We start from the raw sequence: 13,690 nt of genomic DNA, 5'->3' as shown, positions 1-13,690 counted from the left end.
AGTTCACTCAATAAGTTGGAAGCGATCCCTAACAGTCAAGTTGCGAAAAAGCTAAAAGTAAGCTATGACTCATTGCAAGATGATCACGACCAGAACTTATTCCTCGATGTTGCCTGTTTTTTTGTTGCAAAGAATATAAACATTGTGGCTACAGTTCTTGAAGGTTGTGGTTATTATGTAATAGTTGGTATCCAGAATCTGATTGACAGGTTTCTCCTAACCATTGATCAAAATGAGAAAGTTGTGATGCACCAATCTGTTAGAGATATGGGAAGAGACATTGTAAGGCAAGAATCAACCAGGGATCCTGGAAAACGTACTCGCCTGTGGCATTACAAAGACTGTATCACAGTCTTAGACGAAAAGACGGTAATACAATCAATGCTTCATGTTATATTGCCTCACATTGGCTGATAGAATGTGTTGTTTTCTCCTTATATGATGATCTTGGACAGTCCTCACCTAATAAGCTAGTTTTGAGTGTGGTATTAGGTACAAGATTCATTTTCTTAACAGGACATCAGAGCCAAACTCATCCATTATATTGTATTTCCCTAGTTGCTCGAAGTCGGGTGCGGGTACCTGATACAGGTGTGGATCTAGAGGTCGGACTTTTCGTCACATAACATTTAAGTTTTTGGGCTTATGGATCCGATTGCGGATACAGCTGATAACTGTATATTTTGACATAGAAGACATATATGTCGAATAATAAAGCTAATAAAATTTAATTCTTTATGAACACCTAATATTTTATTCATAAGATATCTCGTGAAATAGCATAGCATTCTCATACTTTATAATAACTATCCATGTGTGACATAAACGTACAAAATCAACTCAAATAACCCAATAAATCTATCCTTCTCAGTCATAGAAGTAGTCAAGTTACCCAAGATGAGTTGACCAAATCGGATCACCCACACCCATGTCCTGTCGATAGTGGTGCAGGAAGGATTCTGAAGAGTCCACACAACATACATACGTATTTCCCAGTATGGAATCTCATGCTATATTATCCACACTCCAATTGTTCAAATGCATGAGGGAGCGGTTCCCTAAAGCTTTGTCATGCTTTCTTTAGTAGTTTGTCTTGGCTTCTTCACTCTTGTTGTTGGGAGTTGTTCCCTTACGCTTTGTCATGCTTTCTTTAGCATTTTGTCTTGGCTTCTTCTCTCTCGCTGTTTTCCTTTTTATAACTGCTTGGTAATGTTTTTACTTGAGCTGAGTGTCTATTGGAAACAACCTCTCTACTCCACAAGGTAGTAAGGTCTGCGTAGACACTACCCTCCCCACACCCCACTTGTGGGATTATACTAGGTACGTTGTTGTTCAATTACGCCCAAGGTCTATTTTCGTTAACACTTCATTTGTATTAAATGCCTTAATGTATCCCCCTAAAACATTCTTGACTGGACTATGTATGTTGTGTTCTTTGGAACAGGGTGCATATACTATACAAGGATTAAGCCTCTGTATTTCAATGAACAAAGATAAACCACCCAGGACATTTTCTGACAGAAACATAGCAAGAGAGTACCTTTTGGAGTATGCTCGTAAGATTAGAGAAGCAAAGATTACCTCTGAAACAAATCCAGTAAAGAGGCGTCGCCTTAGCAGTTTCTTCCCTTGGTCTCCCCGAGATTCTGCAGGATCCACTCGTCTAGAGTTAGAACCAAAACAACAGGAGTTCGATACAGATGCATTTTCAATGATGCATGAACTAAGACTGCTCCAACTTGATAGTACATCACTCAAGGGAAGTTACAAGGAATTCCCCAGGAAGCTAAGATGGCTCTGCTGGCGCAAATTTCCACACAGACAGATAGATGATGATATGCCATTGGAGAGCCTGGTTGTTCTACAGATGCGCTACAGCAGGCTGGAGCAGATCTGGAGTGGAACTAGGGTACTGTGCAATATGTACTCTGCTTCCATTTTTCATGTCTTTTCATTCTAATGGGATTGATGTTATTCATGTAACCTCTATAATTTATACCTTTTCTTCTGACAGTTTCTAAGACTCTTGAGGATCCTTGATCTCAGTAATTCGTGTAACCTTTCTAGAAGTCCCAACTTTACGGAGTTTCCTAATCTCGAGAGGTTATATCTGAAGTATTGCACAAAGCTGATAGAGATTGATGAATCAATCTGGGGCTTGAAAAAGTTGTTTCTGTTGAACCTCAAGGGCTGTAAAAACCTCAGGAGACTTCCAACAAGTTTAGGTGATCTTCAGCTGCTAGAAAGGCTTGTTTTGTGTTGGTGCTCCAAACTTGACTGGTCATCCTTACCATGGGGAAACATGCAATCTCTGAAGCAACTCTATGCATGTGGGACTGCAATAAATCAAGCACCTTTTTCCACGGGTGACAAGAACTTATTGAGGTCAGCCTTTTGGACATTGGCGCCAACCCCAAGAGATGGTTCTAACTCTCTTAGTTTCACATTGGCTTCACTATCACGGTCATTGCAAATTTTAAGTCTCGTTGACTGCAAAATAACAGATGATGCAATTCCATATGATCTTGGTAACCTATTTATGCTGCAAGAATTGATTCTTAATGAAAACCCAATCACTAGCCTACCTAAGGGAATCAAATATCTTCCTCGCCTTCGATCGCTTCAGCTGGAGCGTTGTGAAAAGCTTCAGTTTCTTCCAGAGCTTCCACAGACTTTAAAGTCCTTGAGTGTCCATGAATGCAAATCCTTAGAAGTGATAACAAATTTACCAAACTCGTTGACATCCTTACTGTTTCTTGGATTTTACTGTGGAAAACTAAGAGTGGTTGAGGAACTGTTCCAATTAAAACCCATCGGGAGTTTCGATTCTAAATTGACTGATATGTTCGGCCTGATAGACATAGAAATCCTAAAAAAGGTCCATGTAAATTTGTACAACTTCCTCACCTTGACAAGAAGGATAGAACCGATTCAGGTACACTCTCTCTCTATCTGTTTGTAATTTATGAGTTTGCTAGCTTTGTTTTCAATCACCCTCCTTCCTTCGTGATTTATGTATGCTAATATTCTTGGCTCGTCGTCTGAATAGGGTCTCTATGAGTTTGGAATTTTCAGCACTTTTCTTCCCAAAACTGAGATGCCACCATGGTACGCATACAGAAGCATGGGAAATCCAATACGTATCAATGTGCCTTCAGTACCTGATCTCCACATTCATAGTTTAAATATTTGTATTATCTACAAAGATAGTGACATAAGCACCACAGAGAATAAAGATAGATTATGGAATGAAAATCGAGTTATGATTAACAATGAGACTATGGATGTAAAATGGACCTATAGTCCAGTGATAATGGGCATTCCATATCATGATGAAGGTATAACATCGTTAAGCCACTGGAAGATAGGGCAGTGCCTGGATAGAGGTGATAAAGTCAAGATTTCTGTTGCATTGATGGATGAGTTACAGTTGGAGGAGTTCGGAGTCCAAATTGTGTATGAGGATGATGATGAGGGTACTAGACAAGTATTTGCTTATCAGTCTCAGCATCATCTCATTAATGGAGTCGACATCTCTGCTTTTCAGGTGGCCAGAGATTCTTACTTTCTATGTCATCATGATATGGATATCTACCAAGAGAACTCAAAGAACGATGGTTGGCGCACCAATGGCTGGTTAGATTTCTTGTTCAAGGACTCTGAAGAAGATACAAATACTGATGCTCCAACTGCAGATTCGGTACTAAAACAAGGAGATGATAAGATGTTTCCATGAATCCCCTAGTTTATATTCACCTTTTCGTGGTCTAATGAGGTTGACGAGAATTGTTGATCAAGTAGTGGTTCTCTGCATCTTCTGGTTCAATCCAATCCCCATATTTTAAAATGAGCAGCATGAACCGTGAACAAATTCACTTCCAGCTCTATACACTTCCCTTAGCAGAAGTTCTTTTCCTTTTAAGAATAGACTATATTGGATTGAAGAAAAGAAAATAGACGGTGTGCTTTCCCTCTTTGATATGGCAAATGATCACATCAAAATCATCAAACTATCACACTTTTCTGATGAGTTACGTGACTTGAGAATTTCTCTCCTTTCCTTATGATAAAAAGAAAAAGGTGAAATGTAGTGTTTGTTCTTTCCTCCATACGTTCATATTAGAAGATGATAATTTCATAACAGTGATCTCTTTTTAGTTCCTATCTTTTCTTTTGAGAGCTGTACAATATAGTTAATAGCGTATTTCAGCACAGATTTCTTGAAAATTAGAGAAGCGTATCATTAAAACGAAATAATGAATAAGATGATGGCATAGGTACTGATTTACATCCAAATTCCACATAAATGATTCTTTCTAGAAAAAACAAAATTTAAAATGAGGGAAGAGAAATGAATATATTGAGGAGATGGCGAAGACATCATATTTTACATCTGACTCCTCCCCAAAGATTTTGCCAGATATGTATTCCCATTCATGGATCTCATGGTATGTAGGGCAAAATGTAGTGCAATCCAATCCCCATATGGCCAAAGCAGTATAAATCTACAAGCCCTTGACGTTTGGCAGGCATCGTTCCCTGATAAGGATAATCATGCTGCATTTCTTGACTGTTTGAGTTCGAAACCATGTCTATTTTCTCACCATGAATTAAGTGAATACCGATTTCCTTGATGCAAAAACCATGCATAGGAATAACTGTGACGTTCAAGGTGTCACCAGCATCCAGCTGACTCAGAAATTTCCAATGGCTGAACCATAACATTTCATTTTGGGCTTCAGGAAGACCATAGCAAGTCGGGCTATAAATCAGTTTCACGTTCTTCTGCTCATTATGGATGATCAAATAAAATTGGATACCCGCAATCCATACTTTCCAGTCAATTGTGTACACTGAGCACACAGTTATGCCCTGGATCTTGAGATCAGGAAGTGCAGGGACAGTGAAAGATAGAGTTGCTCCAACACTCTTATGAGAAAACCAATTAGGAACCACACTCCCCGGAAGAAATAAGCTGATCATTCCTTTTTCAAATAACACCTGTGTCGTGAAGAATCGCATTAAATATGACAAAAAAACAAACGGAAGTACCAACAGCTGCAGGTTTTATATGAAGAAGTTCAACCAAGTACATGAAAGTAGATCTGTCAATCCGTTCTTGAGGGGTGGGGGAATGGAAGAGGAAAAAGTACCTTTACTGGTCCTCTACTTTCTGTATTGGTTGAATTGTTATACAATTTCACTTCAAAGCTTCCAACAGAATTCCAAATACTTAATTCCAATGACTTCATTGTTTTCTCAATTCCGCCCATGGCTTCCAACTTGAAGCTTCCCTCCATATCAGTTAGTTCTTTACAGCCATTTAAATGAAAAACTCTTGAACGGCATCCTACGGATAGATATGTTACTCTTTCTAGGGAAGTGCAATATCCCACTCTCAAATCATGGACGCGAGGTAGGTCTATGAGAGATTTAAGCATTGTACAAGAACCTAATTCAAGACTGCTGAGCCTGGAAAGAGTTCTGATGCAATCTGGAAGACAAGTGAGTGGATTTTTACTAAGGTCTAGGTGTCGCAGCAACATTAAGTTACTGAAGTCCCTCGGAAAAGTAAATTCAGATAGGTTGCACCCAGATAGACTTAACTTAACCAAAGACTTTGGTAAAGAAACCCATGGAAGCTCTAGAACTTTCCTCGACTTCGGAACCCAAGCTCGGATAAGTGCATTCCATATTGGGTTCTGTTTTCTCTTAGAGGGAAATTGACTCATTGGGATTTCACCGGCAAGAAACACTTCCAAGGACTCCATCCTCCACATATCTCTTGGCAACTCTACAAGATTTGAGCAACCAGATATTATGAAGGTTTTAAGAACTTTTAGCTTGCAAATATCTTTCGGTAGTTTGTGAAGTCTTTTGCAGTTTTTGATATTTAAGAAAACGAGCCGAGCCTCTAAGGTTCCAATGGATTCATGAACTTCAAGTAGATTGACACACTCTTTGAGAACAAGCTTCTCCAACATTGGGAGTCCTGAAAAATCAGGAGTTTTGAAAAGAGAATGAGAGTGGCTGAGGTTGAGAATTTTTACCATTGGAAGCACCTACAATGAGAAAGATTAGAAGAAAAGGATAAGTGAAGAATTATCCATATTCTATAACACTTCATTAAAAGTCGAAGAAACTAATAACACAGAAATAATTGCCATACTCTTCTTCCATCCCACAGTCTTTCCAAACGGCTGTTCCGCATGTCAAGAACAGCCAAGCTCTCCAATGGAAAATCGTTTGGCACACACTTCAAGGGAAAACCTCTCCAATATAGCCACCTCAGGTTCTTGGGAAAATCTTTATAAGCACCATATAGATGTGTATATTTTATCTGAAGCAATCTTAGCTTGTTCATAACTGTAAAGAGATATGTTCCCAATTCAGGCTCATTAGAGGTTTTTGAAGAAAATTTGATGGGATGGCTGGAGAAACCGAACCGATAACTCTTAACTTCTGTAAACAGCCACTTTTTTCCACTGGTAGTATGTCCCATGCAGGATTGGTCTTCCTTTACCATATTCATGTCAAAGAAAAGACCTTCAATTGTCTCTGAGCCCTGAAAATAATAATTGGAGAAGAGCTTAGCAGTGTCCAAAAGAAAAGGAGGAAAACAACAGAAAGGAAGTGTTTACCATGTTTTCTCTCAATACATTAAATGAATCCTTGTAGTGCCACAACCGGGTACGCCTCCCAGGCTTCTTAGGTGATTCTTGACGGACTATTTCTCTGCCCATGTCCCGAAGCATTTGATGCATTATCAACTTGTTACCGTCAATCGTCAACAGGAATCTATCTGTAAGATTCTGAATCCCAACTCTTGTATAAATGTAAGATTCGTCTAACACTGCAATAACATAATCTTTGTCCTTTCTTGAAAAGAAACAGGCAATGTCAAGGAACAAATTCTTATCATGATCATCTTTTAATGAATCGTACCCCAATTTTAGTTTTTTAGTTATCTGACTCGCAGGAATCGCTTCCAATTTGTCTAATGCACTTTTCCATACATCGATACTTTTTCCACGAAGAGAAGAACCCAAAACTTGAAGTGCCAGAGGAAGCCCTCCACAGTGCTTTACCACCCTTCTCGATAGTTCCACGTAGTCATCAGCTGGGTGGTCCTCCCCAAAGGAATGCCAACTGAAAAGCTCCAGTGATTCATCACTACCCATTTCCTTGACTTTATGGACTTTCTGAATTTCATGAACCTTCAGCAAACATGAATTCTTAGTAGTTATGATTATTTTACTTCCAGGACAGAACCAATTTTTCATTCCAATTATAGCATGAATTTGTTCTTGTTGATCAACGTCATCCAATATGACTAGAACTCTCTTAAAACATATAGCATCTCTAATCTTGATGATCCCTTCATCAGTATCTTGTATTTTACTCTTTTTCCCAGTTAAATCATAAAGGAGCTGCTTCTGTAAGCGAATTAAGCCATCAGGTTGCTGAGAAATATCTTGGATATTTTCAAGAAAGCTACTACTTTCAAATCCTCTAAAGTTTGTAGTGAAAACATATTTGGCAACAGTTGTCTTCCCAATTCCGCTCATCCCGCAAATTGCAATAATATTATCATCATGTGATCTATCTTGCAACCATGCAACAATATTTTCGACCCGTGAACTGATCCCAACCAGGTAAGGTGCAACACTTGATATTGTGCGGTTCAATTTATCCTCAATGAGTTGAAGAATTTCTTCAATGAAACCTGATTCCTTCCTAATCAATTATCAAGGAGCAAATGGATTGGCCAAAAGTATCACATCTGACTTTAACCACTTGTAAAGACATTTCTAAGTAAGCAAGCAAAGTTACAACTGTGTATATGTAATGACCCTTCAAGTCATTTTCCATATTTATGCTTATCTTCACCGTTTGAGCTTCTCCATAGCTGCCCAAGTCATTTATGACTTGTGGGACTGAGGGTTCGGTTACTGGGCAGTTCGTTTGGTTTTTAGAGTCAATTCCCTATTTAGAAGTCTTCGTTGGTTCCAAATGGCCACCGATCAAAAACTTGAGCGAAACGATCTTGGATGAAAATTTTGACTGTGCCAGTATATCTGAAATATCGATTTTAGTTTAGGTATACCTTTGGTTCGGATCCCAATGCACCCGAGCTCATTTCAACCTATTAGTCAAAAAGTCATAAAATCGAAACTATATATGTGGGCCTCACTTTTTGCCTAAACGACCTTGTATGGAAGTTTTGATGATTCCAATGGATTTGAATTGTGTTTTACACTCAAATTTCACTATTGGATCATCTATTTTAGGTTCTGAATAAGTTCTGAGGGTCAAAAACAAGTTTTTGACTTTGCTGTTGCAGGGTACTGCGTCTCTTCGCTGAGGGGTCTATAAATAGATCCCAAGGTCGCGATTTTGGGGATTTTTCTTTCACATTTGAGAACCTAAAACCCTAAATAGGCATGATAACTCGAAATTGAGTCTTGTGGGTGTCTAGGGAGCTTGGTAAACATCTTTTATCATGATTATCATCCGGATTAAGGTAAGATTTCATTACTTTATTAGTGAATTTCATTGTTCTTGACCCAAAACCCCAATTTAGCTTAGGGCTTGATTTAGCCCCAAATTTCATTTGTTTGCACCCATCAATTGAGGGTTATGCTTCCTTGGTGATAGATGAGCATTGGGTTGACCTCGGAAACGCGATTTCCGTATGTGGGACCCACTTGGAGTTTTTGGTGTCATTTTTGGACTCAAAGCACAGTAGAGCAATATGGGTATCGTTAGATTCGTATTGATGAGTAGATTATATTTTTAATAGTGTGATGGCATTTTGGGGATTGTGAAGTGAAGACGAGCATGTGGTGCTTGAAGTGTGATTTTGCGGTTTAGCCTTGAGGTAGGCTTCTGTCTACTCTTCTTCATGGATGATGTATGATATATATTGCGTGTGTACGTGAATTTTAAGATTGATATTGGATAGAATGACTTAGTATTGAATATACATATAAGTTTGGAGATTAGATAGGGTTTTGGACCCTTAGGCTAAATTACTTAATACCCTTGTAGAATCCTATTGCCTTCTCCCTAGTTTGGGTAGATTTGTAGCATGGGTATGATATAATGCTATGCTCGGAATATGGTTTTAGCATTTGAATCATGATTTGTAAATTTAGCCTTAGTGGGCTAGTGATAGTTTTGGAACCGTAAATTTGGTAGAGTTGACTTGAGTACCCTAGTTTCTAGTCGAAGTTACTATCTTAGGCTTAATATGGCTTGCTTGACATCTAGAGGATGAACTAAATACCTTAGACTAGTTTGGAGCATAGTATGCCTAATTATGGAAATTACGGATTAGAAGTAGGATCATCCGGCCCACTTAGGCCAAGATTTGTGTTAGCCCTTATGGGCTTAGTTGCGGATAGTAGACCTAGTTGAGACTAATGAGCCTTATTTAAGAGAATTACTTGGTGAATTGATAAATTGTGATGATTTTTGTCGAATTATGATTAGTGGCCCATAGAGATGCATTTTCCTCTTTATTATGATATTTGACCCCTAGAGATGCATTTTCCTCTTTATTATGATAGTTGGTCCATAAAGATGCATTTTTCTCTTAATTATGATATTTTGCCCATAGAGATGCATTTTCCTCTTTATTATGATATTTTGCCCATAGAGATGCATTTTCCTCTTAATTATGATATCCTCTGAATTATGATATTCGGCCCATAGAGATGCATTTTTCTCTTAATTATGATATTTTCCCCCTACAGATGCATTTTCCTCTTAGTTATGATATTTGACCCATAGAGATGATTTTCTTCTTTGTTATGATTATTGAGCTTATAGAGTAGATTTTTCTCTCGGTTATGATGCATAACCTATAGATATGAGATGTCTAATAGAGGCGATATGCTTGTTGATATTATGCCTCCTAAATATGAGATGCCTCTTATATGTGAGATGATTATAGATATGCTACGGTTTATAAATATGATTATTGATATGAGTCCCGGATATGTATATGGGCCTAAGGCCATGATTATGATGTTGTGATTATTCCGGATAAATTATTGGGCTAAGGGCCGTGTTATGGTACTGATTAAATATCCAAGAAGTGTTTATCATTGTGAATGTTGTGATTGCGATTTATGAATATGAATATGTATATGTTTGTATACACATCTCTCCGATATGGGATGGCATGCATAGGGTTGGTAAGTTCATGATTATTTACCATTATAAATGATGTGATTATAGCCGAAATATGATCTTATGGTTTTTCCTCTTGTTAGACGGTTAAGCTATGTGGTAACTAGTTGTCTATTAGCTAACTATTGCACTTGATGGCTAGGAAGTTAATGTATTAGTTAATGAATCTTGCTTAGTTGGAACATGGTAGCTAATGATGGTCAGTTAATGAATGATGTCATTTAATAAAAGATGGTTAGGCGACAAGTAGTAATGTGTTGTCTAGTAATGATTAACAAAAATAGGATGAATAGTTGATAATAATGAATGGCAGATAAATGACGGTTTTGGTCTAATGATGAACCTAGATTAGATGTTAGATGTTGACTATTAAATGAATAGTGGTTAGTTGTTATCCCGTGAATAAGGATTATGTGAAGGATAATGTTTAGGCTAATAACTAGAAGTTATGTGATCACTAGCAAACTAGCGGTTTAATAATAATAAATGTTGGTTAGCTAATAACGAGTAATTGGGATGCATTGATAAGATAGATATCTTTACGGTTATGAGAATATTGGCTCGCGTCTGTGCACCTATTATATGCCTATATTTATGTGTCGAGAGTTATGATGATATATTGATACCCGGCAAGGCCGGAGGATATTATGATGATATTGATACCCTGTTCGAGTCCGGAGGATACTATTGAGATGATATTGATACCCGGTGAGGCCGGAGGTTGATGAAGATGATGATGGTCCTGATGAGGACAGTTATGATGCATTGTGATATTGATGGTATATTTTGCATTCATTCCTGCATGTGCATCGCCTATCACCAGTATGCATCTATGTCTATCAGCCGGTATGGGACGGTTGCATAGATATAGGTGAAGAATATGTCTTGTGTTATTGTTTGTTGATTGAACCTTCCGAGTCTGGGGCGGTGGGGGTACGCATAGGCTCGTCTAGGTATTCGATTGTCCGAAGTAGCCGATTATTTACGATGTTATTGATATTATTATTATCATGGTTATGATCATTATTATGGCTAGCTTATGACAGATTGGTCATGGACCCGGTATTGGGATTGAGGTATGTCTTCGGCCTTTGCTATCTTATGATTGCATTACTGTGCACGATTATTGTATGTCTAGCCATATGGATTAGAAATTCTGAGTATGTTGGTATTAAATCCTGATAGTATTATAATGAGGTCTAAAAATGAGAACATGACGATTTAGGTTATGTTTGAGATGATCTCCTGTTTATATATATATATATATATATATATGCCTAGCTATATGAAGCCATGGTACTATCGGATATCCCTTTATTCATTGTTCATATTGTATAGTCGTTCTTCTGCCTTGTATATTATAATATATCTTTCTTTCGCTCTTTACTTGTATATTGACCTAGGATATACGGTATAGCATTGGCATATATTGAATGTAGTCGGAATAGGATAGTTCACCTTGATTCTTCCTTAGTCATTTTATGTTGGACTCTTGGACATAAATATGATACTTGTCCCTTGTTATTCTCAATGACTTATTATATGATTTATGGACTTTTGGTTGTAGTTTCCATTTTGTTTATATGTTGTATATATCTACTTTATCTTTGGAGCTCAGTTGGCAGTTGTCTACTGAGTACCATTCGTTTGGTACTCATACTACACCTCTGCAGCTTGCAAATCATAGTACGAGTTATCGCCGTTGATGTGTGCATCGGGTGGAGTAGCCCTGATTCGGAGACTTAGAGTGAGTTTCTGACGTTCGGAGCATTATTTATCTCTCTCCTATGTATTAGACTAGCCTCTAAGTTGTATTCAGAGGTAAGTTGAATCAGTGTATTTCTCCTTGATATATCACTTTTGTACTCTTATTATGTTTAGAAGCTCTTGTATTGATACCACCGGGTTTTGAGATTCGTCTATGTATTGATCTTTATCTCACATATTCCGCATTCTTTTCTTTATGTTATTAAGTAGTCCATTACTAGCCGTTCTGGACTACAGGTTGACTTGTGTACTGGTGAGTTATGGTAGGCGCCATCATGATCTGAAAAGTTGGGTCGTGACAGTATACCAGCAAAGTAACGGGAATAAAACTGGAAAGCGAAAAAAAAGAGAGGAAATCTAGCATCCTAACTTAAGCCAAGACAGACGAGCATGAAATTTATCTAGCCCAACCTATTCATAGAAGTAATTTGGTCCCTACTTTCATTTCCTTTCGGATGAAATCAGTTTATATCGTACAAATACTTGGATGTCTAAATGAAAAGATCCTAAAGTTCAAGTTGTCAACCCACGCATCAATAATATTTGAGACTTCAAGCAGATTTTAAGTCACTGGATATTAACGTTCTGAGATAGAACCTGTAGTTTTTATAAATTTCGCAAGAAATGGACCTCAAATAGCGCTATAAGCAAGATGGAATGAGTTCAAAAGATTACTTGAAAACGGAATCTCAATCTATTTTTGATTACTATGCAGTATGAAGAATCTACTGATTGTGAAAAACAAACTTACCTATCCTCTTGATTGTTCACTATAACACCACCCAGATCTGCAACCTCTCCAAGAGCTGCTCTCCATTTCTGAACCTTATCCATCCACTCCCTCTTTCCTTCATCACTTTCAACTTCAATTTGCCTCTCATATCTCGTAAATGCTTCTGCAAAACTATTTTTCTGATCTCTAACTTCTGAAGAATCCACATGATAGAAGACAGGAAGAATTGCATGCCCTTTTGTCCTCTTATGTTCAAGGATTTTGACAAGTTCGTCAAGGCACCATGTCGAAGTAGCATAGTTCTTTGAGAGGATAATTATTGAACTCCTCGAACGTATGATTGCATTCTCTAATTCCGTCTTAATATTCTCCCCTCTCTCGATCTCATTGTCATCCTTAAACGTACGCCACCCTGCACCTACCAAAGCTGCATAGAGACTATCAGTAAAAGTCTTGCGGGTGTCTTCACCTCTGAAGCTCAAGAACACATGATAAATACTTGGAGAAACAAAAGTGGAGGATGTTTGTGGTTTTTCAGAACCCATTAGATCAAGTTGACCAATTCTCTTAGTGAGGATTCAGTGACTACACAATTACACAATGCTTTAGAAGCCAATGTATAACTGCAAGAAAAGACTAGGCTAAGCTAATTTTAGGGTAGTTGGCTTATTTGCTAATAAACTAATTAGATGATTATTTATTTAATTAGTACAGAAATCCTCAGCCTTATATCAATGAACACAAGTCCAAACTCTTACTCAACCACTAATAATGAACTAAATTAATCAAAGATGGTCTTGGAATTTATGCTGTCTGATAGTCAAAAAGATAAAAGGGACCAACAGCGTTACTAATTAACTAATCCTTGTTGATTAGTTTAATCAGGACAATTTGTACTCACCAGTACACCAACAACTATTCTTTATGCATAGAGCATCTAATAATGCTACATAATAATAATCACCTCTTTTGACAAACTATCTGGTCTCAACT

General features: G+C 37.7%; 2 protein-coding genes across 2 annotated transcripts; one reads left to right on the top strand and one right to left on the bottom strand.

Annotated features, from left to right (window-relative positions):
• Positions 1-267: 267 nt before the first annotated feature.
• Positions 268-3,736, top strand: LOC107879390 (disease resistance protein RPV1-like). Its single transcript, XM_047395613.1, has 4 exons — positions 268-369; positions 1,445-1,909; positions 2,015-2,935; positions 3,050-3,736. The coding sequence occupies exons 1-4, from the start codon at positions 268-270 to the stop codon at positions 3,734-3,736; spliced, it is 2,175 nt and encodes a 724-aa protein (XP_047251569.1).
• A 510-nt stretch (positions 3,737-4,246) lies between these two features.
• Positions 4,247-13,363, bottom strand: LOC107839806 (disease resistance protein RPV1). Its single transcript, XM_016683441.2, has 5 exons — positions 12,716-13,363; positions 6,642-7,737; positions 6,170-6,565; positions 5,154-6,062; positions 4,247-5,001 (listed from the first exon to the last, which is right to left on the bottom strand). The coding sequence occupies exons 1-5, from the start codon at positions 13,240-13,242 to the stop codon at positions 4,444-4,446; spliced, it is 3,486 nt and encodes a 1,161-aa protein (XP_016538927.1). The 5' UTR covers positions 13,243-13,363; the 3' UTR covers positions 4,247-4,443.
• Between the last annotated feature and the right edge of the window lie 327 nt (positions 13,364-13,690).

The sequence above is a fragment of the Capsicum annuum genome, chromosome 8 (assembly GCF_002878395.1).
Source record: "Capsicum annuum cultivar UCD-10X-F1 chromosome 8, UCD10Xv1.1, whole genome shotgun sequence".
In the NCBI taxonomy this organism is placed as follows: domain Eukaryota; kingdom Viridiplantae; phylum Streptophyta; class Magnoliopsida; order Solanales; family Solanaceae; genus Capsicum; species Capsicum annuum.
The sequence above is the reverse complement of the archived record's forward strand: the minus strand, read 5'-3'. Positions and strand labels throughout refer to the sequence as shown.

Excerpts from the sequence above, each read along its gene's own strand:
- LOC107839806 (XM_016683441.2), bottom strand. The coding sequence starts at position 13,242 with ATGGGTTCTGAAAAACCACAAACATCCTCCACTTTTGTTTCTCCAAGT. Across the intron at positions 6,566-6,641 it reads ATGTATTGAGAGAAAACATG|GGCTCAGAGACAATTGAAGG; the intron begins GTAAACACTTCC and ends TATTATTTTCAG. Across the intron at positions 6,063-6,169 it reads GACTGTGGGATGGAAGAAGA|GTGCTTCCAATGGTAAAAAT; the intron begins GTATGGCAATTA and ends TTCTCATTGTAG.
- LOC107879390 (XM_047395613.1), top strand. The coding sequence starts at position 268 with ATGGGAAGAGACATTGTAAGGCAAGAATCAACCAGGGATCCTGGAAAA. Across the intron at positions 370-1,444 it reads CAGTCTTAGACGAAAAGACG|GGTGCATATACTATACAAGG; the intron begins GTAATACAATCA and ends TCTTTGGAACAG. Across the intron at positions 1,910-2,014 it reads AGATCTGGAGTGGAACTAGG|TTTCTAAGACTCTTGAGGAT; the intron begins GTACTGTGCAAT and ends TTCTTCTGACAG.